Genomic DNA, 25,566 nt, shown 5'->3' with positions numbered 1-25,566 from the left:
AAAATCTGTTTGCCACATCATTATACCTGACGGCAGGTGGCAACCCCTGTATTAGTGTTCTGAGTAACAGTTACATCCTGAGTCTCAGATGTGTGTGTTAATGACTAGATCTAAGAAGAATGTTGCTGGCCCTCAGGCCAGTCTTGAAAGCAGCAAAACCAGGCCAGCCACAAACAAATGTCAGTTACTACATGCTTGAGAGGTTCCTTAGATGCGCAGAAAAATATGAGTTCATCAAATTACAAATTAACTAAATGAAAATGACAAAAACATCCCAAAAACCAGCCTGATAAGAACTGAATGAGCTCCAGCACATTTTGAGACATTGGAGAGCCAAGTCCCTGTGAGCTTAGAGCAGTGATGGCGAACCTTTTAGAGACCAAGTGCCCAAACTGCAACCAAAAACCCACTTATTTATCGCCGAGTGCCAATGTGGCAATTTAACCTGAATACCACCCCCAGAGGGGGCCCAGAGGGAGAGGCTAGGGTTGCCAAGTTCCTCTTCGCCATGAGTGGGAGGTTTTTGGGGTGGCGCCTGAGGAGGGCGGGGTTTGGGGAAGGACTTCAGTGCCATAGAGTCCAATTGCCAAAGTGGCAATTTTTTCCAGGGGAACTGATCTCTATTGGTTGGAGATCACCTGTAATAGCAGGAGATCTCCAGCTAGTACCTGGAGATTGGCAACCAGTTCCTTAGTGTTTTCTCTACATATCAAGACAAATGGAAAGGTGTTTGAAGGATGGCTTGTGGGCACTTCAAAGGTGGAATAGGACTGCACACCCCTCCGCCCGCACAGACCCAGAGGGCGCTGGAGAAGCCGCTGGAGGGAAAGAAGGAAGGAAGGAAAGAAGGGAAGGGAGAAGGAAAGGGAAGGAAGGGAGGGAGAGAAAGAAAGAAAAAGAGAGAGAAAGGGAGAAGGAAAGGGAAGGAAGGGAGGGAGGGAGAGAAAGAAAGAAAAAGAGAGAGAAAGGGAGAAGGAAATGGAGCAAGGGAGAGAAAGAAAAGTAGGGAAAGAAAAGGACAGAGGGAGACAAAAAGAAAGGCCATTTATGCATGGGAGGTTTTGCCTTGGATTTGCCACTCAGTGGGGCGTGGCAGCGGCGGCAGGCTTGTGAGAGGCGAGCAGGGTAGGGCAGAGGACGCCTCCTTCGCACCCACCGGCCAGCCACGCCCCTCCACCCGCACAGAGGGCGCCGGAGAAGCCGCCGGCCATGCCGAGTGTGGGCGCTCGGCTTCTGTTCCCCGCTCTCCCACCCACCTGGCCGGCCACGCACGCTCCAGTGGCAGCAATGGCGGCAGCTTCTGTGGGAGAGTCCGGGGGCCACCGCCAATGATGTCGGAGGTTCCCCACCCCTGGGCTACAGCCTCCCCCATCTGGGGCAGGGCAGAGCCGGAAAGGCCAGCGGCTTGGAGGAACCGCGCGTGCCGGCAGAGAGGGCTACGAGTGCCGGAAGTGGCACCCGTGCCATAGGTTCGCCAACACGGGCTTAGAGAATCTTGGAGGGGAAAATTGGGGGAGGGTTCAAAATTGCCTCTTCCCCTGCCCCCTGGCAAATTTCATAGGCCCCCGGCTTGTTTTATTAAAGCAGGATTCACTTTTTGTATAACAGCATCACAGAAGTTGGTCCTTGTTCGAATTGTTATTCTGTATTCCCCCAAACCCTCCTCTGCAGTGCTGTATTCTACTTAATAGATTTGTACATTATTTCCCCCTTTTTTTCAGGGGGGCATTTGTGCTGGTGATGGAAAGTGCCCTAAAGTCACAGCTGATTTATGGCGACCCCGTGAGGTTTTCAAGGCAAGAGACATTCAGAGGTGGTTTGCCAGTGCCTTCCTCTGCCTTGCTACCCTGAACTTCCCTGGTGGTCTCTCATCCAAATATTAACCAGGGCTGACCCTGCTTAACTTCTGAGATCTGATGAGTTCGGGCTAGTCTGGGCTATCCAGGGCAAGGGGCATGTATCTAGTTAAATTTCATTCTTTTATGTTCTGAGTACAGGTTTTCAGTATATCAGGAGTTTAGCAAATGTTCAGCCTTTCCTTATGGTGTGTTTATTTTTCCTCTCAGTTTGATATCTTGAGTCATTATGGGAGAAGTTACTGTGTCTGTGTGTGTTTTTCACTCATTTTTATAGCTTCCTGATTTGTATTGGTTGTTCCTGAGCTAGCCTAGGGTGCACAGTTTTCAAATTACACATAATTTTTTAGACAAACTAGGAAAGATTTAGATGACAAAAATAAAGATAAGACTGAGAAGGCAACCTTTTTACTGAGGAAAGAGGGAAGGAAATCAGCATCTTCAGAGCAAGAGACTGCGGAGGGACATGGTGAGAAATTTTAAAAGCATTGTTATGAAAATAGGGAACAGTTGGTTTCTTAGGCATAGGGACAAGATACCTCCACAAACTGTAGAAGATCAGACAGTTGAACCAGTTGATTTAAAATGGTACAGAACTTTTAATGAGATGTTTACAAAGAAGTGTTGAGTAAGTGTCTGTCAGAGACTGTTTTGGTCTAGGCCAGGAGTCCTGCCTTTAGCAAAGCAGTAGGAGTGAAAGAGCTACCCAGGAATCAGTGTTTAGGAAGAGAGCCCAGCTGAACTGACTTCAACCTCTGTGCTTCCTCCTCTCCTAGTGTCTTTGCCTCCCAGGAGCTCAACTTCCCCCAGCTTTGCAAATTGTTGCCACCCACCAGGTTGCTGCCCCATGGCTTATTCCCTGGCTAATTCTCTGAGCTATAAATACTGCCCGGGATGGAAAACTCTCTTAAGGCTCTGATCAAAGAGCTGTGTGGGGGAGGAAGAAAGCTGTGGACATTGGGCATGTGCATCCCATGCCAGGAACCTGGGAGGGGTGACCCATGCAGTGGAAGTGTCCCTTGCCAGAGCTTGGTTGTGAGGAGATGAGGCGGCAGCCCCTATAAATGCAAAAGAAGCTGGGTTCAGCGGGTGAGGGGGTTCTGTCTTTGGGGCTTAATTTGAAGTCTGTCTCTACCATTGCAGGTCGCAATGAACCTCTAAAGAAGGAGCGCCCCAAGTGGAAGAGTGATTACCCAATGACAGATGGACAGTTGCGAAGCAAGCGGGATGAGTTCTGGGATACAGCACCGGCCTTCGAGGGCCGCAAGGAGATCTGGGATGCACTCAAAGCTGCTGCCTATGCTGTGGAAGCGAATGACCACGGACTAGCACAGGCCATTATCGATGGTGCTGGTGTTACCTTGCCCCATGGTATGTTGGGTGAAACAGGGTTGAGACTTTCTGCCCCTGTCTCCAGTGCCAGGCAGAAACAGTGTCTTGCTCTGTGGATTTCTCATGGCAACACCGTTCTCTTTTGCTGCAGTTATCAAACAATATACATACAAAAATGCAATGTGTGTGTGAAACAAATGCATGTTTGTCACTATGAATATTATAGAGGTACAAAAGATTACAAAGCTAGGATTGGGCATGCCTTCCCACCATGTGTACAAAATACATATAATGAGCTTAAGTCTTGTATATCCAGAACTATTCAGACCTTTCATGGGGCGCTACACATTTTTTTCTTGGAACAAAGACCACTGGGAACTGGGCAGACAGCAAGAGGTTCGTATGTGCTCATCATTTTCAAGACGAAAACTGAGAATGGCAAGTTTCATCCTATCCCCAGTAATCAACCCTCCAAGCATGGGTTGAGCAGAGCTTCCAAATATTGTTGGACAAGATTGTTCATCCTCTGTGATGAAAGCCAGCGTGGTGCAGTGGTTAAGAGTGGTGGTTTGACGCAGCGGACTCTGATCTGGAAAAGTGAATTTGATTCCCCACTCCTACACATGAAGCCAGCCGGGTGACCTTGAGCTAGACACAGCTCTTAGAGTTCTCTCAGCCCCACCTACCTCACAGGGTGTCTGTTGTGGGGAAGGGAACCCGGTTTGAGTCTCCCTTAAGTGGTAGAGAAAGTTGGCATATAAAAACCAACTTTTCTTCCTCTTCTTCTTCTTTCCATTACCCTTCAGACTTCAGCTGCAGAGTAACATGACTTTGGGGAGTTCCCAGGAACATGAGGGTGGCACATATGGGGAGCTCTAGTCTTAGAAAACCAGTCTAGACATTTTTGCACTCACTTCATTGCTGAGAGGAGACTATTGGAACTGGAGATTGAGTAGTCTTATATCCATTAATTCAAAAAGAAGAGCAAGTGGAACAGGGAGAGTCACACGGTGGGGTAACTGGTGGACTGCCCCTAAATTAGGGGCCATCCAAAGGGAACGGGATGGTCTGGGGTGCATGATAAGAGTAGGGAATATCAGAGAGAGAGAGAGAGAGAGAGTTGGAAGGAATTTAGGGCATAGTAGACATGGTTAGTGAGGGCATCATGAAAGGGATCAAGATTTGAAGAAAAAATGGAAAGCTTTTATTTCATAGGCTTTTTATAGAATTTGGTATAGAATTCAGCAGTATCTTAAATAGGCCTGTGGGCCTATTTTTCCCTAGCCTCTTATGCCCTCTACTGGTTTCTTCATTCCCCTGCAGGCTCCCTTACTGAGTGCTACGACGAATTGGGGAACCGGTACCAGCTCCCTGTTTATTGCCTGGCCCCGCCTGTCAACCTGATTATGGAGAGGAGTGAGGAGGAGGGTGCGGAGCCCCCCGAGCCAGCACCCAACACCCGGCGCGAGTTCCCTCTCAAAGTGCGCCTCTCAACCGGCAAGGACCTGCGCCTGAGCGCCAGCATGACTGACACAATTGGGCAGCTCAAAAAGCAGCTCTTTGCCCAGGAGGCGCTGGAGCCTGCCTGGCAGCGCTGGTTTTTTTCTGGCAAGCTCCTGACAGACCGGACCCGCCTACAGGAAACCAAAATCCAGAAGGACTTTGTCATTCAAGTAATCATCAATCAGCCGTCTGCACCAAGGAACTGAATTGGAGGCGGCTGGCACAGGGCCCGTTCTGTGGCCCAGGGGCTGTGCTGGAGTCCGTGAGCATGAGGCTGTTCTTGTGCCTGGGGAAAGCAGATGGTGTGCTCTGGACCATGGCTGGAAGGTTTTGTAGGGAAGGCCCTTGCAGAATTGCACATGCTCACTTGCTGCAGGGCACAGACGAGGGGTAGCAAACAGCGCAGGTGGGTGGTCCTGAGGGTGGATTCTTCCCATGATTTGCCTCTCATGACCATTAGGGCCACTTTTTTTACCACCCCAAACCCCCAAAGGATTAAATCTCTTTCCTTTATCCCCCATTTCTAGGCTGGTACTGAAACACATGCCTTCCTCCTCTTCTTCTCAGCTTCAACACAGCTGGAGCTGTCTGCACTGGGCTTATAAGTCTGTATGAGGGACTGTGGGTTTAGTCCTTTCAGGGACTGAGCATAGATCTTGCCACTTGGGCATCAAGAAGCTTTTCTAGAGGGCTTAAGACCAAAGCATCCCCCACAAAACGGACCATGTTGGGCACAAGGCCAGAATACCGTGTCAAACACTGTTCTGTATCTGGTTCCCAATACCTGGTCCAGTGAATGAGGCCTCAGTAACACTGAGATTGGTCCTGTTTGCACAATCACCTGTGACGAGCCAGTAGGAAAGCTGCGCATTTCTGGATATATAGACAGCCCTTCAGCTAGATGGGGGAAACGGAGGATTGTTCCTGTATGTATAGGTCTCAGTGTAATTTATCAATAAAACCTTTTCCAACTAGCCCTGAGCCTGTCCTGTTGCCTTGATTCAGCCTGAACTTGGTTTGGTACCTTATCTTAAGAAAGCTTTAAACTATTTTCTTAATTTTGGAAAGCATTCAGATGCTTAATGAGAAGAAGCAGACTCATTAATTAGACAATCTGAATTCATACCTTGGTTAGGAAGAAACCTGGCCTTTGTAACGAAGGGACCTGATGCTACCAAGGGGGAAACGGGCCATTTATATGAGATGAGTCAGATAGGACCATGAAGCTGCTGTGAAATGCAAGGCCATGTTTCAGGGTGGAGCTAGAAATTATTTAGTAATAACCGGGGGTGGGGGTGAGTTATAAGGGAAGATCCATGGATGAGCAGCAGGGATGGTTAAGCTTTCTCACATTCGCTGATTCCCCTTGTATAAACAATTGCTCGCTTCCAGCTTCCTCTGCTGAGGAAGAGAGAGAAAAAATGGAGGGAAAGCTTTAGCGGCAGAGGAAGGGTTAAGGTAGTTAAGCACAATAGCACTAGGAGGGAAACATGGAACTGGGAACACATTCTGGGCAGATCTAATATAGTGGTTTTTGAAACAAATATAGGAATCATGTTTGGGATATTATCAATACAGTCTAAGGTCACTTTAGTGCTACACCAGTTTTTTTTAAAAAGGGGGGGGGGAGAAAGCACTTGGCAAGACCCTGTCTGTTGCTTCCCATTATTGCGGAGGTGTAAATTGCACACCTGTAAACCAGAAAGGGGAAGGGGGGGGGGGAATAAATATGTCACAGATCAATTTGACCTTTTTTTTTTTTTTTTGCTGGGGCAACTTGGCTGCTTGATAGAAGGTCAAGCACAGACACCAGCGTACACCAATCCACACAGATGCTCTAAATATATGCTAGATTTGAGTCTAGTAGCACTTTAGAGTCCAACAAGATTTTCTGGGTGTAAGCTTTCAAGAGTCAAAGCTCCCTTTGTCAGATAAATATATGCTGGGTCTGAGGTCTTCTATCCAGTTACTCCCACTTAGAAGTTTACACAAACTATTAGTTTTCTCAGTAGACTTACTCACTTTGTACTTGTGAATTTCTCCGAATCTGCATCTACCGAGTGAACGGGCATGCATATCCTGTTATCAAGTGACAGAAATTATATATTTTTATACTAACCAAAGGTTAGTATAGCAGAAGAGGAGCCTTATTGGATCAGGAGAACAATTTTCAGCTGATCCACCATCATGTTTCCCAGAGTAGCCAACCACAAGCAGGGGCCACTGGCCAAAGCCTCCCACTGCTGCCGCCGCCCAGCAAATGGCACACTGCCTTGGAACATGGAAGTCCCATTCAGCCTTGCCAATTACAAAGACTGGCTTGTTTGGGTAAAAACGATATTGTAGGCTGGGGTAGAGAGAGGGCCATGTGCCACGTGTCTTCTGAAACAGGGCTGGTGATAATAGCATCCATGGCTTTGGACCCCATTGCAGTGTGGTCTGTGACATGTTTGCATTCATTGGCTTCCTTCCTGCCTCCTTCTCCAAACAGGGAGCCTTGTTTGACTGCATAAGTTCATTCATTTGAGTCTAGTAGCACTTTAGAGACCAACAAGATTTTCGGGGTGTAAGCTTTCAAGAGTCAAAGCTCTCTTTGTCTGATAAATACATGCTGTATCTGAGGTCTTCAATCCAGTTGCTCCCAGTTACTCTATATCATTATGGAAGTCGCCTACTAGACTGGAAGGATAACCTCAAGTGATTAATTCTTTAATTGGTCATTAGAAAACAGGACCTTTCTCTCACCCTTTGGAGGGGCACCCAGAAGCTCTCAGGAGTGACTTCAGTTGCTCTGCTGTCATGCTACTATTTGGGGGCAGTGAGACTGTGAGAGACAGAGCAGTGTGTCCATCACCACAAATAGCTCCCAGCTCAGCCGCTCGAGTTGTCCTTTCCCCTGCCCCCAACTCACCCAATGTTATTCAAAGCGTTCCAGGCTTTGTGCCTAAGTTAGCAGCTTGGCAGGTTGGTAAGCTGTTTCCTGGCAGAGCCCAGCTGCTTGAGTGTGTGCCCATGCAAGTAGACTCCCGGGGAGCATGTGGCACACATAGCAATAGGTCAAAAATGTAAAACATAGCTAGGGAATGGTAATGCATTTGGAAAAAGTGCTGTAATCCATTTTAAGACCATAGGATAGAGCAGGATATTAATCAAACAGGCAATGTTTCACTTCTCATATCAGCAGGGAATATAGTTGGGGGACCAAAAGGACACTTAAAGCCACTGAGGACATTTAGAATAAGATTACCAGGTGGCCCTTTCTTGAGAGAGTTGCGCATGATTCCAGGTCTTCATGGTTTTCACATGATGGCTATCTCTTTTCGTATCTGAATAGAACATTCTAGATGTTCTTATTTCAGAGGTTACAGCTCTTAACGTTGAACTTCCAGAATATTGAGACTCTTCTTCTGAGGCAGAATATCAGTGTGCTTATGGGTTTGTGGTGTGTGTGTGTGTATGTATGTATGTGTGAATGACAGATAAATCTACCAAGAACGGTAATGACTGACAGGACAGTACCTGGCAGGAATCCACAATCACTGTCCCCGTTCTGACCTGGAGAGGGCCAGCAGCCTGTGCGGAATTGACGGGACTCTAAGCCAGCATTCCATTCTGCCATTCTCACCATGCAAGAGTGGGCAGGAGTTCTTTGTGTGCCTCCCTTTGGGAAATGACGGTTCTTTAAGCAGTAACTGGCCACTTTAGGAAGGTGACTTCTGGGCAGCTAGACAAGGAAAGAGTGTTATAGGCTGGACTCATGACAGAGGCTTGTGAGGGGAGGGAAGTAGGGATGTCACGTTAGGCAGAACTATGCATCAGGTCTTTATAGCAGTGGCTGCAACAGGACTGGGTCAGAACCAGTGAGTGCTGTATAAGGACTAGGAAGATGGCTGAGCCAGGATTTCAAAGATGTCAAGAGGATACACACCTCCATGACAATACAGAAAAGATGGCTGCTGATGAGCAGGGAGTGAAGTGGGCAACAGAACTGATTGAACAGAAGCTGGCACTTGAAGAAGAGCAGAAGGTCAGTTTTCAGGGGACAAATGGGGCTAGTTTGCTGGGACCCCAGAGGCTACACTGGGTTACACCACGAGTGGCTGTGTAGTGTCCTTGACAATGATGGAAGGGGCAGCCATAGTAAGAAGTAATGGGAAGTAGCCACTTCAGGCAGCAGATTCCAGAGCAGATGCCAAGGGGAGAAAGAAAAGGTAAGTGCTCAAGACGTCAACATTTTCTCATCTTCTGTATGTTTCACCCAGAAACACTGCTCTCACCCCTCTGCAAAGCTGCCAGAAACAGCACAGATGGACTCTCATCAGCTGGAAGATGAGAAGAGGCATGGACCTATCAACAAAGGTGTTGAGGGGCTTAAGGTCAGAGGGGTTGGGGCCTTCTGTGTGCCTTTTAGAGCTTGTTTTGTTGCATGCAAAGAGCTTTATTTATGAATTCATTCCACTAGAAGTAGCAGCCAGAACTTAATCTACTGGGCACAAGTATTCATTATGCATGTTTTATGTTTTCTTCACATGGCTGAATGACATAAATTCTCTCATGCTAATAACCCTTATAATATCCCATTAGACACTGATGGGAACAATATTCTATAAGTTTCAAATACTGGGCTGGCTTCTGCTCTCTCTGTGTGTGTGTGTGTACATGAGCTATGGCATCTTCAAAAGGCATGACAATAAATTTGTAATGTGATACATGCCCCCTATGCCCAGGATTGTAAATGGTGCCACTGCTCTTTGATACTGGCTTAATGAAAGTGTCGCACTTATACTCACCTGGTACCAAATGCAATTGTTCCAAATAGCAAGTCTTGTATTTCATTTTTATCACCTACACCAAAGTTTCTCCAAGCCCTGCTATTTGCACAACCACATCCCTGAGCCCAGTTGTCTTTCTCCTGGAGGATCCATCCCTCTTCTTGACCAAAGGATAAATTTCTAGGCATCATAACTCCAAGGTTTGTTTGCTCAGAGTTGGCTAGTTCTTTTCAGGCCAGTTGCTCCCAGAAACATATGCAGCACCAGTTCTGACTGTTCATTCTGTAAGGAAAAGGACCAGGGACTCAGTAGCAGGATGGGAATGGAAGATGGCACCAATTAATATACTGTAAGCTTGTACTTAATGTTCTGTTCCCAAGTTTCTGTTCCACAACGTAGTGTTCTATATCCACTCCAAAGAGTTCCTTTACTCAATCTTGGTGGACTGTTCCTTGCTTTACCCTTTGTACTCCTCCTGGTACAATGCTTTCCTTTGTCATCTTCTTGAATACTGCCCCCTTCCCTGATCTAAGATTGTAGGTTTTAGCCAGTGATGCAGTTAAGTAATTTCAGTCTGTGGACTTACACTCTCTACCCTTCCAATGTTGGTGTAGATTTACTTCCCCCCTTCTGCGCCTATGTTTTGAGGCCCTGGACTTCCCAAAGTCCCAAAGTCAAGTCCTGGTTGTACCATGGTTCTCAACATAGTTTATGCTTGGTGAGTTATTACATTCTTGATCCTAACACAACTGTACACTAAGGGACAGCTATACAAGCGGAATAAGCAACCTGTAACTGACCTTCTCCACTGCCCCATTAGTATTGTGTTGGCAGCTAAGGGTAGAGTACAGCAGTGGTAACACTAGACACACTGACCATTTTTTATTCTGTTCTGCACTGATCAGTCCTCATCTGGAGTACCATGTCCAGTTTGAAAAGAATATCAACAAACTAGACTACATCCAGGGGAGGATGACCAGGATGGTTGAGGGGCCTGGAAACCAAGCCATGTGAGGAAAAATTGAAAGAGCTCAGCATGTTTAGCCTGGCGAAGAGTATGCAGAGGCATAATCACTGTCTTTAAATATCTGAAGGACTGGCATGTAGAGGATGGAGAAGAGTTGACCATCTTGCTCCAGGGGGTAGGACTAGAACTAATGGGTAGAAATTACAATGAAGTAGATTTTGGGTAAATCTTAAGTGAAACTTCCTAATAGTAAGCAGATTGCCTCAGGAAGGGGTGGAGGCTCTTTCACTGGAGGTCTTTAAGCAAAGGCTGGATGGCCATCTGTTGCAGTTGTTATAGATATGTATTCCTGCACTGAGCAGGACATTGGATTAGATGACTTTCAAGTGGGCAACAGAACTGATTGAACAGAAGCCTGTATGTCCCCCACACACCCCTTTCCCTAGGGCTATTCAAACAGGTATGGCGATAAAGATGGTCTCTCCATGGGTAAAATAAATTATCTAGTCAGCAGGATGCTATGTTATTAAATTTGGCACTGTGATAAGTAGAACACCTTGTAGGAAGGAAACAAAGACAAAAATAAGCCCTTTGATCTGCATGTCCTTGGCCACAACTGGAAAGCAAAACAAAAAGGGGTTTGCAGTTACCGGGTGAGGAGACAAGAATCCAGCAACAAGCCAGAGAATTCTTCACAAATCTCTCTTTCCCTCTCCCTCTCCCCCCCGCCCCCGCCCTGTCTCTCTTTCCCTCCTGTCCTCTACAGGGCCAGGAGAGGGTGCGGAAGAGTTCTGTGGACCTAAGGCGAGAGATCATTGAAGTTGGTGGCACTCAGTACCTCTTTGAGCTACGCAAAAAACCCAAAAAGAAGAAGGAAGAGAAGAAACCAGAGCCTGAGCCAGAGAAGACTGTAGGAAAAATTCAATTGTCGGGGTCAGGAGGGTGGAGCTCTAGGGAAGCAGTAGTGAGAGCCCAGAATTCAACCACAAGTAGATTTAGAAATCAGAAGCAAGACCGCAAGAAACCAGCGTGTTCTCCAGAGGTGGAGGCTTCTAGATGCATGCCATCCCTATGATAGGCAATGACTGCCCATAACTCTGGGTGGGGACTGGCAATAGTTATGTCCTTCCTCAGTGTTTGAGAAGGGTGCTATGCTTTCTGAACCTTTATAACACCCACTGAACCATCAATCCTTCCTTGCAGACTGGTCCTGTGGCAGAAGAGGACTTCTTGAAAGCTGCTGTGCTGGGCAAGGTGCAAGTGGTGGAGAAGTTCCTGGCAGATGGGGGCTCTCCAGACACCAGTGATGAGGTAGCACAACACTCAGGGAATATCATTCTTCATTATCTTTCCTGTGGGTTCTATTCATTACTATATTCTCTACAGTTGTGAATTAGAACGTGGAACCCATCAGTAGTGTGGCAGGAATCTCTGCACCTAGGATGGTATCTAAGCTGGAGAAAAATGTAGAATTTGGGGCGGGACAGTAAGGAACACTGAAAATACTTAGAGTTCTAGGAGCATAAGCCTGATACATGGTCAGTACAGTTTTTGTAAGTGTAAGAACATGTGGAACTGCCTTATACTGAATCAGAACACTTGCCCATCTAGCACACGGGATTGTTTCTTCAAGGTCCCATTTTTCCTAACACCTGGGATCTGAAACATTTAACTGGAGATACCGGGTATTGAATCTAGGATCTTCTGCATACAAAGTATGTACTCTACCACTAAGCTATGGCCTTTCTCTGAACAATTCTATTACATATATATATTTGTTAAAAGAGGGTATTGGACACCATCTGTTTTTTAATCTGAGAAATATCTCTTCAGTTTAAAATGAAGGCACATTAAATATTGGGATGAGTTGTCTAAAGGATTACCAATATGGGGACCAGGTGAATGGCTTCTTAAAACATCTCTGACCTTTAATCTCTGAATCCTTACATGTCCATTTAGTACAAGAAGTGGATACCTGGGAAAGATCAACTAGCACAACTCTGTGAAGTCTGAGAGAACAAAAGCCCCAATTCCTCAGTATAGACGGTGAACATGAAAGAAATGTCACAAATTTCCTTTCAGCAATGGATGGAAATATTTAATAAGTGCTGGCCTGGTGGTGCGGTGGCGGGCAATGGGGAGATGTCTGGAGCAAACAAAGCTTTAAAGAAAAATATGAGACCTTGTGCCACAGATAATTGGTACAAGAGGACCTCCTTTATTTTACTGTATCCTTTATTGAAGATTTCCTTTCTCTCTTTTACCTAGTTTCGCAGGACAGCTTTACATCGTGCCTCACTTGAAGGATTCACAGAGATAGTGGAGAAGCTTTTGGCCCGAGGAGCTACTGTTGACTTCAGAGATCGAGTAAGATACCCCTCCTTGCATCCTTCCACATACATGCTTACTGTTGTCTCAATCATTCTGCAGTTTCAGCAGTTCCTCCTTTCTGCTCTCTATCATTGTCAATTTCCTGTCTAAGTCTCCAGGGAAATACTGATTGGGTTGTCAAAATTGGCTTTGAACTTTTCTACTAGTTCATGTGCAGCTGGGAGATGCAGGTGCATGGAAGGATAAAAGGAAACTCCAAGGGTGAATAAAAATTAGTGTAGGTGAAAGGTGGAGTGGATCTCCTCTGTTAACAGATGTGTTCTACCTGCTGACAGCTGGATGCCACTGCTATGCACTGGGCCTGCCGTGGTGGACATCTTGATGTGGTGAAGCTCTTGCAAGAGAAAGGAGCCAACTTAAATGTCAAGGATAAGGTGAGTGAAGGAGTGGGGATTCCAGGAACCGTTGCATGAGAATTGGGGTGGAAGAAGAGCATTGTGGTAAAAATGGAGATCAGCTGTTGGGGGGAAGTGGGTGAACTTTGTGTGAAAGCACTGGGGCAAAGGCGATTTTTAGAGGAGACATTGTGGTTGCGTTAGAGCAGGGGTGGGGAACCTTTTTCCTGCCAAGGGCCATTTGCACATTTATGACATCATTCAGGGGCCATACCAGGTGTAGATCTCCCGGGGGGGGGGAAGAGGCTAGGGTTGCCAGGTCTCCAGCCACCACCTGGAGGTTGGCAACCCAGGGGAGGCCACACAGAGAAGGCCTGCAGGGTGCCCCCACTCCCCCCTCCCAGGCGGAAGGGCAGCCAGCAGTGGGCCCGAGCAAACGAGGTGCCAGGGGGGCGCAGCCCACAGTCGATCGGCAAGGGAGGAAGGAAAACAGAGAAAGAGGAAAAGGGAGGGAGGGAAAAAGGAAGAGAAAGGGAGAAAGAAATGGAGAGAGAGGGAGAAAGAAAGAAAAGGACGGAGGGAGACAAAGAAAGGGAGAAAGAGAGGGGGAAAAGGAGAAAGAGTGACAGAAAAAGAGGAAGAAAAGAGAGAAAAGCCTTCACACACACACACCCCCGCGAGCGCTGGCCCCGTGCGACCGGGCCCCAGCCTCTCCTGCCCACACACACACACACACACACCTGGCGGCGCACAGAGCCCCACGCAACCGGGCCCCAGTCTCCATGCCCTCTCCTCCCCAGAGTCCACAAAAGGGCCCCCTTGAAGCCCGATCGGCTCCTGCATGCATGCTCTGCTGCCGGGAGCTGCCAGCGTCTTTTCCCTCTTTCTCGCTGCTCAACAGCCGACAGTCGGCGAGAGGAGGTCCAAAGGGCACCGCAGTGCCGCTGTAAGCCATGGTGCCAGGAACACCCTCTGGGAGGGCCGCCCTGCACCCCGCCTCTGCAGCAGGGCCCCGGAGCTCCCGAGGGCCACAAAAAATGTCCTCAGGGGCCGCATATGGCCCCCAGGCCTGAGGTTCCCCACCCCTGCGTTAGAGTAACTGGAATACAGGGCACACTGATGGGAAGGATTGAATTAATATAAAATAATGTTTCTTCCCTCTGGCTTCCATCCTTCTATATTTGCTCAAACTCAGCTTCTCAGCACTCCTTTGCATGTGGCCGTCCGCACTGGCATCATTGAGATTGTGGAACACCTGGTTAACAATGGAATGGATATCAACTCCTGTGATCGAGTAAGATAGAATTTTTTAAAAATATGTGTGTCTATTTATTGCAATGTCTGTAGCTCACCTCACTCCAATCAATGACTTATGGTGGGTAACAGCAGTGGTGCACCAGCAGATGAGACCCCTGTCCATGAAATGTGCTAAAAAGCAACAAAATGATGGAAAAGATGAATTTGACACTGGCAGTAGTGTAATTTAAAACGCAAGAGACCTTGTTGTGCTTTAATAAGTTCAGTTCCTATTACTTCTAGTGTGCTTGACCCTCCTGTTTTCAGGGAGGGGTTGAGTTGTTTCATAGCCTAACCCCTTCCATGCCTCTCTGGTAATTTCCAGCCAGTCAGGGATGCACTGAGTGAAAAGTACTCCACTTGGATGCTCCAGCTCATGAAACCAGCATCCTCCACCCATAACAATGGTGAAACTGCAGCCCTTCCTGTCAAGGACAGGCAGAAAGATTCCGTTCAGCCACCCTGACTGAAACCTTTGAGGGTACTCAGTAATGTTCCCTCTCTTTAGCGAGTTGGCTGGTTTCGGCCTCCAAGGTTATATTCAGTATATCCAGACTCTATTTGCAAAGCACTTGAGAAAGCTGAACTGGATGGTTCTTCTCTGGCTACCAGTGCTTTGCCTTTTTTTATGCCAATATTATGAGCTTAGTTCAGGTTCCTTTCTGTCCTCACCTTCCACAATGCGATGCTACCATATCTGTTGCAGGAGGGAGACAGTGCCCTGCATGATGCTGTACGTCTCAATCGCTACAAGATCATTAAGTTGTTGATTCTGCATGGGGCAAACATGATGGCCAAAAACCTGGTGAGTATTGCCCTGTTATGACCCTACCTCGGGAGATCACCGCTTTTCCTATCACCTGAAAAATCTAGGTACATAGTCTCCCCCACAGTATATCTTTCCCAGGTAGAACTTATCAATCATAGGAAAGCTTTTACTCTCACTAGGTGCCAGGTCTTACCATTGGCGGTATTGGAGAGAAGATATAAGGTCCCTATAGCAGAAAGGCTTTGCCCTTGTGGGTCAGGGGATATAGAAACTTCAGAGCATGTCTCGATCCGCTGTTCATTCTACCAAGAAGTCCGCACAAGGGTTCTTTCCCCTTTGCTTAACATTTTCCCTGACCAACCAGATGAGTTTCCGGCTAAGAAGCTCCTAACTGATGAAAAATCACAGTTTACACTCTTGACTGCTAAATTCTGTGCTGCAGCTATTAAAATACGTTGTATCCTGACAGGATAAGAGTAACAGAAATACTTTATTACTCAAAATATTAAGGGGGTCACACCAAGTTATACGATGTTTATATAAATTTTATTCATACATGTAATATGTAATTTTTAGGCTTAGATTATTTGTAGTAGCTGTTGTTGTGGTTTTCTTATTATCTGTTGTAGCTGTTGTTGCTTTTTCTGCTGGTCAGTAACCATATTAATTAAACAACAACAACAACAACCCTACCATGGGATAAAATTTGAATACTTTCGTGGGAATTTTCCTTCAGCTCAGTTCATAGGTTAAAGCCTGTCAGCTACAGCTAGCTCTTGTTGCAGCATTTGTATGATACAAAGATACTTATCTTTCTCATCTCCTGCCACAGGCTGGGAAGACTCCTACAGACCTTGTGCAGCTATGGCAAAAAGATACACGGGATGTGTTGGAGAAGCAAGAGCCAGACACAGCAGAGATGCCATCATGAGGCAGATGGAGGGGAGGGGGGAGCCAGGTGGAACTCCAAGCAAGGATGGCACTGGACTCCAAGAGGCTGGCTGTCGTTACTACGCAATTTAAAAAAGTAAAATCTAGTGAGGGTTCATCCACTATGTGAGAAGCAGAAATGCAATAGCTAGAAAACTCCCCATCACCATATTATCACCAGCTACACATGTGAACTTTCTGTTGTCATGCAGCTGTGTATAGCAGAGGCATGCTGCCAAGTAGGAAAGTTCCAGTTTTGTATCCACGGAATAAAATAAATCTGCTTTATACTAAATCAGACTTCTGGTCTATTAAGGTCAGTGATGTTTACTTTGACTGGCAGCAGCTCTCCATGGTCTCAGGTAAAGGTCTTCCATATCACCTCCTACCCAGTCCTTTTAGCTGTAGATGCCATGGCTTGAACCTGGGACCTACAGTATGAAAACCAGATACTCTACCACTGAGCCACCACCCCTCTTGTGGGATGAGTGACAGATAATGCTCGTGTGTCCTAGCTGCATGATAACAAACTAGCCCATAAGACCCTATAATATCAAACTATTTGCAGTATTCTGGGTTAGCGCTGTAAAAGCAAAGACTCCAGGCATCTTCTGTGTGTGGCCAGGTAACCTGCTTCCACCAATGCAAACTGGTCTGTAGCATATCCTCTGGCCTGGCTGGTATTCTGCCCTTCATTCTATGCATGGTTCCTCTGGCATTGCTCATGCTGGACTCCTTCTACTTACACCTTCTGAGCTACCCCCTTGAGGTTCTCTGCAATATTCACCTGAACCAGACCAGAACTGAATCAGTACTGATGGTAGCTCTCCACTGACTCAGGCAAAAGTCCTTCACATCACCTCCTACCTACCTTGCCCTTTAGGACGGTGATTGAACCACAGACTTTTGCAAGCTAGGCAGGTGCAGGCACAGGTAAACTATGGTATCCCCTTCTTTCTCCTAGGTGTTTTTTGAGCTTGGAAAAAAAAATTAAAAGCAGGGGGAATTAAGGCTGGAATCCACTACGTACATACTGGAGAGTAAAGTCCATTAGACCCAGTGGGCTTGCTTCCAAGCAAGGAGGCCCAGGGCAGGGTTGCCAGTGATGGGGGAATCCTCTCGATCCCGCTCCCTCCCTGTAGGATACATCTGGAAAGAAAGCAAATCCCACCCTGGGCAGGACTTGCCCCTTTTGCAACTCTTGGGCCCGCCTCTTGAGGAGGGTCTTGGTCCATTCCCCCCGCCTTCCAGCCGGGCTGTGGGACAAGGGCCCCCCGAGCGCCACGGCGGCAGCTGCTGCGCCAGGATCGGGACCATGCCAGCCCTACGGATGCCGCCCCTTCTCTGGCCAAGGAGCCTTTGCAGGCGCCCCGCCGGGCCTCCGACGGCGAGCGCCCCTAGGAGGCTGGGCGCTGTGGCCGGCGGAACAGCGCCCGGGCGGCGGCTGGACCTGCGGGGCGTCTACCCGCCCCTGACCACCCCCTTCGCCCCGCAGGGAGAGGTGGATTACGCCCGTCTGGAGGAGAACACGCGCCTTTACGAGAAGATCCCCTTCCGAGGTAGGCGCTGCAGACCGGGCGCGGGGGGCGGGGGCGTCTTTGCACAAAGCCTCCGGCAGAGAAGGCGAGGGCCTTTTCCTTTGGTGGCAGCGGACTCATGGGGCTCCTCCACGGGAATTAAAACTGCATTCACCCAGCCCCCGTAATGCGCTTTCAATCCACTTTCAACGCGCTTGGAAGGTGAGTTTGATTTTCCCCATCTGAATCCTCAAAACTCAGCAATAAACCCCCAGGCAGAGTTCTGAGAATTCAGATGGGGGAGACGTGCACCGAGAAAGCAGCAAATCCAAGGCAAAACCTCCCGTGCGTACATGGCTGTGTGAACTGGCAAAACCCACTTGTAAACGATCGCTAAGGTGCACTGAAAGTGGATTATTTGGGCTGTGTGGAAGTGCTGTGAAGTGTTACATTCCTGTGGCCGGGGCCAAACTAGACATCAGGTGACGCGATTTTACAGCTGAAGTCAGCTATTTAAAAATGCTCAGAGGGCCCGATCCGCAGCGCTGCGCAACCTGAGGATCTTATGTCTCCCCCAGCCCCACTCCCCGCCGCCGCACACTTTTGCAAGCGCACAACTGTGCTTGTTGTAGGCTCTTTCCTGAAAGACAGCCCTTCCAGAGCACTGTTTCATTCCTCTGCCTGGAAAACACCTTCAACCCTGACAAGTAGCTCCAAGCCTTTCAGAGATCCACCTATGGCAGAAATTCAACAGACACTTTGTTTCGTTGGACCTTTTGAATTTCTTCCTGTCGTGCAGCTGTGACCAGCACAAGAACCCCTGTCGAGAACAGGTGGCAATTCTCGTCTGAACACACCTAAGGCATCACTGTAGGCATCTGTCAGCCAAGGAAGAACAGATACGCCGTCTAACAGAATAATCTTCACAGCCAATGTTGCAGCTTCTACTACAGCAGTGGCTTTAAAAGCTGGAAAAGTGGAGCTTTGTTGTGTTGATTCTTTCAACTGGATCCTTTCCAGCAAACAGAAAGCTGAACTAGCAACTAAACTGTCTTCAAGGACACCCATGGTTGCTTGCCTGCCTGGACTTTGGGCCCATTTGCTGCTCTGCAGGAGAGGTACAGTTCAGGGGAGGAATCTGCCTTCAGGGTCTCTTCCCTGCCCCCAAATGCCTTTCTTGTCTTCAGTTGTCCCTGCCTAAAGTGTCCTTGGTCACCCCTTCTCCACATTTGGTTTCCACCTTTTCCTGATAGGGTTCCTTTCCGCAATAACAGTTGTACGCAGATCAAGTATCAACACTTTTTCTCTTCCAGCCCTTGAGGACAGGGGTGCAGCCACACACTGGTAGCCAGGAATACCATGGCTGTACAGCTGAGAAGCAGATATCGCTATCTTGCCTGCAAGATGCTTTCCTGGCACTGTGGCTGTACCCGTCACGGTGACCCAATATAATGAGAGGGACCTCAATGCACACAAGAACGACGTCTATTTTTTGCAGGTTTTGTGGTGCAGGGCTCCACTGGAGAGGCCCCCTACTTGACACAGCAGGAACGTCTGGAAGTGGTGAGACGGTTGCGGCAAGCTGTGCCCAAGGAAAAGCTGCTACTTGCTGGGTCTGGATGTGAAAGTAAGTAGTGTGGGCCAGGGATTATAAGCCTCTAGTTGCACCATGCCCTGTAGGAAGGTTCTAGGGTTGGGAGCTGACCCTGTGCTAATCTTGTTTGTATGGGACCCAATTCTCCTCCTGGCTCCTAATCTGACAGGGCCCGTCCTCTGACTCAGTAGGCCCCTTAAACCCTGATTCTCATGGGACCCTTGTAATTCATTCTTGATATAACCTCCGTCCTCTTCCCCCAGCAACTCGGGGCACTATTGAGATGACAGCGCAAATGGCGGACAAAGGGGCTGACGCTGCTCTTGTGGTGACTCCGTGCTATTACCGGGGGAGCATGGCCAGCGCTGCCTTGATCCATCATTACATGGAGGTGAAGAATGGGAAGGGTCAGTGCTGGGACTGGGGACTGGGATTGGAGAGGAAGCGGCTAAAGGGGCTGAGGAGGCCGTTTATTGATAAGTCATTGGAGGCTGGTGGTTTTTGTAAGCTTGTTTATTTCAAGCGAAGTAGAAAGGCTGCAAACGAATGCTTTTAATTTTTCTGAACTGCGATTTCTATTTTGCAGCCTGAATTAATTAGGGTTTTATCAGAAACTCCTGTGCTTCCTTGGTTTACAATATAGCTTCACCTAGCCAGAAAATGTGGGTTGAATGGAGAGCTGAATCCTGAGGATCTGGGCATGTGAAAGCAGGAAGAAGTGCATTTTATCACTGTCTGCCTTGAATTTTAGATGTGATCATGTTTTCTGTTTGTTCATTCAGTTGTGATCTTTTTATGTTTGGCCTCATGCTGTATGTCTGCTTGCTTTTTCCTTGACATCCACAACTATTAGGAGAGGCCAAGCTGTAAATCATAATGAATATATACATAGAATCAAAGTTGGAAGGGATGTTCCTTCTCACTGGGAACAGTGAGGCTGATATCAAATATAAGTTTTCTAGCTTATGAAGAATCATTTACAGTCGGTTAAAAATTCCCCCAGGTCAAAGTACCCATTTTGGGTAACACCCTGTAGTAGCTTCACACTGTACCCTGGGAGACAATGACAGCAATTCCTACTGTTCTTTGCTGTGCTGGAAAATGGACACTCTGGCCTCTGTCACTGGTCAGAGAAACAAGTACCATATGATAGTTCCGCCACTTTCATACAAACAAGAGTACCAGTGAGGGAAAATCAACCTTCCCCAACTGTATATACATTCTATCTGTCAAGCTGATCTCTTTCCTTTTCACTCCCTGTCCCTTGTGCGTCTTCTCTTTTTACATTCTGAGAGGCCGGAGCTGTCTCTCTTTGTGAATGGAAGCCACTTCGGGATACAATTTTCAGAAACTAGGCTGTACAACAGATAAATATCTTACAGTCCAACAAAAATTTCACACTTCCTTATTCTGCATTCTGTTGAAGAGGAAACATGTGAGGTACTTCTGAAAGCAGATAATGCTGAGTAATAAATGCACAGTAACAAACAGTGACTATACTTGTAGGATCTGTCACATCAGGGGAATGGCGGGTGGGAGAATGAAATTTCTCCTGTGCTAAGGGGGAAGGGTTTACAAATCCTCTGTGATGGGCCTTTTTGTGATGGGCCTTTTTGAACTCATTTTATGTGTTCAAGGCATGGAATGTTTCCTTCTAATGCTCATATGCTAGTACTGCACTGTTTTGTATCCCCTCCCCAGGTGGCTGAAGCATCTCCAATCCCTGTGATACTCTACAGTGTCCCAGCCAATACTGGTCTGGAGCTTCCCAATGATGTGGTGCTCACCCTGGCACAGCACCCCAACATTGTGGGGATCAAAGATAGTGGTGGCAATGTGAGTGAAAAGTGGGGAGACATATGCTGAGCTCAGGTGATACTGCCCTGGGAGGGTTAATTGTACCCTGGGGCATCCTGATTTGAGGACCTCTGCCATCATTTGAGAGATGAAAGCTGGAGCTCCTGTTATCTGAAGTAAGCAGATGGTTTGCTGGAGAGTCTAGAGACCTGCTAATTTTCCTTTCACCTCAGGTGTTGAAATGTTAACTGTGAAGTAATAATTCCAAGTGGCCCAGAAGGGACATTTAAGGCACAGTCAGATGGCAGCTTCCCACCCTCTTGGTGTAGCACTTGTGTATTACAATATGGCACTTTGTGTTTTATCTCCCTTGAGTCTTGTTGTTGACTGCAAGTCTGTAGACTCTCCCTAGCCCAGACTGTCGGCTGTAGGCCTTCCAGTGCCTTTTCCCATTAAAAGCATTGATTATACTTTTTCTCTCTTCTTACTGGAAGAGCATTGCTGTTTATGTGTGGTTCTCAAGTGGTTATCCAGGACTTCACCAAGCTGAGCATTACCAATCTGACATTGTGTGACCCTTGGCCATTCTCTACTTAGAACTATGGGCCATCTACCCCCCCACCCCGGTCTTCTTGCTTGATAGTATCTAATGCAGTCACAGTCTTAGGTCAATGATTTGAAACAAAAAGAGCCAAAGGGCCAAACTAGATGTGATGGCATCTTCATGGCCACCACGAGGATGCTGCTATCATTTTTAAGTGATTTAAAAATGCCCAAAGGCCTGCTCCTGATTGGGCCCACTGCTCAGTGCTCTTGTCCCCACTCCCCCACCTTTTCAAGTGCTGAAACAGCCAGAAGGTTCAGCCATTTTGGCACTTGATAAGGCTTGGGGGATGACGACAACAAGGGTGCCTCAACCTGCCATGCTGCAGGCCCAATCAGGACCGGGCCCTCATAGCATATTTAAATAACTTAAAAATGGCAGTGGTGGCCATGAGGATGCTGTCATGTTTAGTGACATCCTTTCCATCCTTTTTTTCAAGGATGGAAACCAGCCTAGTAGACTACCGGGGGTGGGGGAGCACCGAGAAACTGAAAAGAGCAAGCTCTATACAAAGAAGGGAGCACTAGGCAATACCACACCATTGTTTCTACTTTATCTCTCCAGTGATCATGCTTGCCCTAGAAGATGTCTTTATATTTACTGCCCTGTTTAAGCTCCCGGCATACACCTGAACATTGGCATCCCAGTGTGCTCTCTTTCTCACTATCCCAGAAATCCCCCCCTTCTTTTCACCAGATTACCCGCTTGGGGCTGCTTGTCCATAAAACCAAGCATGAAGACTTCCAGGTACTGGCGGGATCTGCTGGTTTTCTGCTGGCCAGTTACATTGTAGGTAGGTGATATGAAGAAATTCACCTCCATACTGGGCTGTCCTGCAGAATGTAGATGGATGTATCAGGAAGGAGCAAAGTAGGATGTGCTAGAATTTTTGAAGGCAGTGAGCCAATATCTCAAAATGTCCTCCCCATAACACCCCTACAATACAGTATGTAGGAAGTTGTAGGAGATACACCAGTGCGGGAAGCACAATATTTGGTCCACTAGTTTGAAGGTAGCTGAGTGAGAATACTGAGACACATTACATTGTTTTGTGGGGGTGGGGGTGTTTCCAGTAACAAAGTTGAGTTTCCAGTGAATGGATGTTCTTTTTTATTGGATCTGTCCCAGGTGCTGCTGGAGGAATCTGTGCCCTCGCCAATGTGCTTGGTACACCTCTTTGTCAACTTGAGAGTCTGTGCCATAATGGAAGCTGGGACAAGGCCCGTGAACTGCAGCACAGACTCATTGAGCCAAACTTAGCAGTAAGAGCCAGAATACTGGGGGAGGGGAGAGGGGTGACTGAAGTCCGAACACATCTGTATTGTCAAACTACAGTAAGGAAAGCACTTTGCTTCTGTGGGCGATGAGTTGTTCTTCAGAGGCGGAAGCAAGGGTAGGGGCCCCTGTCTTACTCTTCCATGCTCTTGGAAGAACATCTCCTATTAACTAGACATTGCATTTACCCTACAACCAGATCAGTGACATGACGAAGCAACTGCCTAGAGTTGGGTATGAGATCTCTTGTTTCACCTTCAACAACTCTGAAGTTTATCCCCTTTGATTTTTGAGACCCAGAAGACTTTGGGGCTTTGGCAACGATATTTTGAGGGTCCTTTGTAAAATCTCTGGTTTGTTCTCATTGCATTTTTCCAAATTTTGTACAAACATGTTTTGGAATCGTGAACACTTATTTTTACCTTCTATTTCATCTCCAGTTTAATATTTACAAAATAATAATAATCCAGGACTTCTTCCTGAGTTATTCCACAAGGAAGGAATTGACTCAGTGGAAAAACACATACTTTCTATGTCTGAGGTCCCAGATTCAAGTTCTGACATCCATAATTAAAGGGTATCAGGCAGCAGTATTGTGAAAGCCATCTACTTGGGACCCTAGAGAGTGCCTGTCAATCAAAACTGAACAGCATTCAGTCAGATGGACATTGGCCTGATGCAGAATATGGCCATTTCTTATATTATTGTTCTAGTAGTGCTAATCCTAGACCAGGGGTCCCCAATCTTTTTGAGCCTGTGGGCACCTTTGGAGTTCTGACACAGGGTGGTGGGTGCATAGGGCTGCCAACTGCCAGGTAGTAGCAGGAGATCTCCTGCTAATTCAACTGATCTCCAGCCGATAGAGATCAGATCACCTGGAGAAAAATGGCCGATTTGGCAATTGAACTCTATGGCATTGAAGTCCCTTCCCTCCCCAAACCCCGCCCTCTTCAGCTCCGCCCTCAAAATCTCCTGCCGGTTGAGAAGAGGGACCTGGCAACCCTACGGGTGCAACTACACAATGTCCATCATGGGAGGCAGAGCCAGTCACAAAATGGCTGCCAAAAGAAGCACAGACAACCACAAAATGGCTGCCACAGGAGGCGGGACCAGCCATAAAACGTCAAGGAGATCTGTGGAATGCACTGCCTTGGAGGGTGGTGGAGTCCCCATATTTGGAGGTCTTTAAGCAGAGGCTAGATGGCCATCTGTCGGGAGTGCTTTGATTGTGGGATCCTGCATTGCAGGGCGAGGGTTGGGGTCACTGGGGATGTGGGAGGGAGGTAGTTGTTAATTTCCTGCATTGTGCAGGGGGTTGGTCTAGATGACCCTGGTGGTCCCTTCCAACTCTATGATTCTATGAATACCAGTAGCTCTTCAACATTTCAGTCAGAAGTTCTGCTTAACAAGGTGCAATTTAAAACGAATATTATTTTCTTGCGCACACACAGCTGACCTTCAGTAATGCTGTGAAGATATTTGTGCTGTGGTGGCAGCTGCTGCTGAAGCAATTTTAAATATTTGCACAACCGATCAAGTCTCCAATGGCTATTTAGACGTCCTGCTGGACAAAAGCCCTAGCTGGCTTCACCCACTTTCTAAAAAATACTTGGTGGGTGCCACGAAAGGTGCTGGCAGGGCACCATGGGCACCCCTGTCCTAGACCACGTGTATTCTAGGAAAGTGCTCGCTTTCATATTGTCATATCAAAATGTATGTTAGTGGAGTATGATTTGCCACATTACTATCTAAATTTAGCAAGGGTCTAAACAGAACTGCTGGATCCTAGCACCCACCTTACTCCCATGCTTGACATTCTATGACCACAGATATTTCCAAGATGGTGCAAAGTTTATTGACTACTTCAGTTAGTTCCAAATTCTGTGAGCTGAGAATGGGATGGTACTTGCATGATAAGGGATTCATGCACACCTCCTCTCAGCTGTTGGCCTTGCAGTAATTTTCAGATCCTCTCACTTTCTGTTCCCACAGGTGACTAGCAAATTTGGAATCCCAGGCCTCAAGCAGGCCATGGAATGGTTCGGTTACTCTGGAGGCCTCTGTCGTGCCCCCTTGCTCCCATTAAGCAAGACACAAGTGACGGAGCTGCACCAGGATTTCAGCTCTAATGGCTGGCTGTGAAGAACAAATCCATTCCATGCAATAGCCAGAACCCTGAGAATGGTCTGTAGGGGTTTTGGTATTTAATCAGGCATCAGCTTACACACACTCCTTGCAAATTAGTAAAACACAGCTAATTCAGCCTACTGTGTATTCACTGGTGTGTTTGAAAGACCAAATGCTATACCAGCAGTAAAACAAAAGGAGGAAGCTTCCATAAGAGTTTCACATACTGCTTCTCATGGTCCTTCCTCATACTGGCTTTGTCCCTCGCAGCTTCCAATCTTCAAATACTTTCTGAGCAGGGGCAATAATCTCTTGTATATATACTATGGTGACTATTCTCCAATAGCTTTCCCCTAGCCCTGCCCAGAAAAATGTATTTTAGCTGAATAGGTCACTTGCTGGTTTCAGCAGTAAAGAAGCTGTTCAAGTTTCATTCTTGTAGGGGCTGAGATGCCACATTCCCAACTGCTGTGACCTACTGGGCCAAAAAATGGTTTGAAC

General features: G+C 47.2%; 3 protein-coding genes across 3 annotated transcripts in view; all 3 read left to right on the top strand.

Moving 5' to 3' along the window:
• UBTD1 (ubiquitin domain containing 1) overlaps window positions 1–5,021 on the top strand; it is a 28,948-nt gene extending 23,927 nt beyond the window's left edge. The window contains exons 2-3 of the mRNA XM_056849836.1: window positions 3,000–3,227; window positions 4,512–5,021. Coding sequence (XP_056705814.1) covers window positions 3,000–3,227; window positions 4,512–4,897 — 614 coding nt within the window. The 3' untranslated portion in view covers window positions 4,898–5,021. The remainder of the gene's footprint in view (window positions 1–2,999; window positions 3,228–4,511) is intronic.
• A 3,549-nt stretch (window positions 5,022–8,570) lies between these two features.
• Window positions 8,571–16,173, top strand: ANKRD2 (ankyrin repeat domain 2). The gene is made up of 9 exons (XM_056850029.1): window positions 8,571–8,718; window positions 8,954–9,067; window positions 11,197–11,340; window positions 11,634–11,741; window positions 12,699–12,797; window positions 13,097–13,195; window positions 14,352–14,450; window positions 15,159–15,257; window positions 16,054–16,173. The coding sequence occupies exons 1-9, from the start codon at window positions 8,578–8,580 to the stop codon at window positions 16,150–16,152; spliced, it is 1,002 nt and encodes a 333-aa protein (XP_056706007.1). The 5' UTR covers window positions 8,571–8,577; the 3' UTR covers window positions 16,153–16,173.
• A 1,083-nt stretch (window positions 16,174–17,256) lies between these two features.
• HOGA1 (4-hydroxy-2-oxoglutarate aldolase 1) lies at window positions 17,257–25,113 on the top strand. Its single transcript, XM_056850440.1, has 7 exons — window positions 17,257–17,710; window positions 19,167–19,295; window positions 19,526–19,653; window positions 20,964–21,098; window positions 22,360–22,456; window positions 22,792–22,925; window positions 24,931–25,113. The coding sequence occupies exons 1-7, from the start codon at window positions 17,257–17,259 to the stop codon at window positions 25,078–25,080; spliced, it is 1,227 nt and encodes a 408-aa protein (XP_056706418.1). The 3' UTR covers window positions 25,081–25,113.
• Window positions 25,114–25,566: the final 453 nt, after the last annotated feature.

This window comes from Euleptes europaea, chromosome 5 (genome assembly GCF_029931775.1).
Source record: "Euleptes europaea isolate rEulEur1 chromosome 5, rEulEur1.hap1, whole genome shotgun sequence".
Taxonomy (NCBI): Eukaryota; Metazoa; Chordata; class Lepidosauria; order Squamata; family Sphaerodactylidae; genus Euleptes; species Euleptes europaea.
Note: the sequence above shows the minus strand (reverse complement) of the source record. Positions and strands in the feature narration are given on the sequence as shown.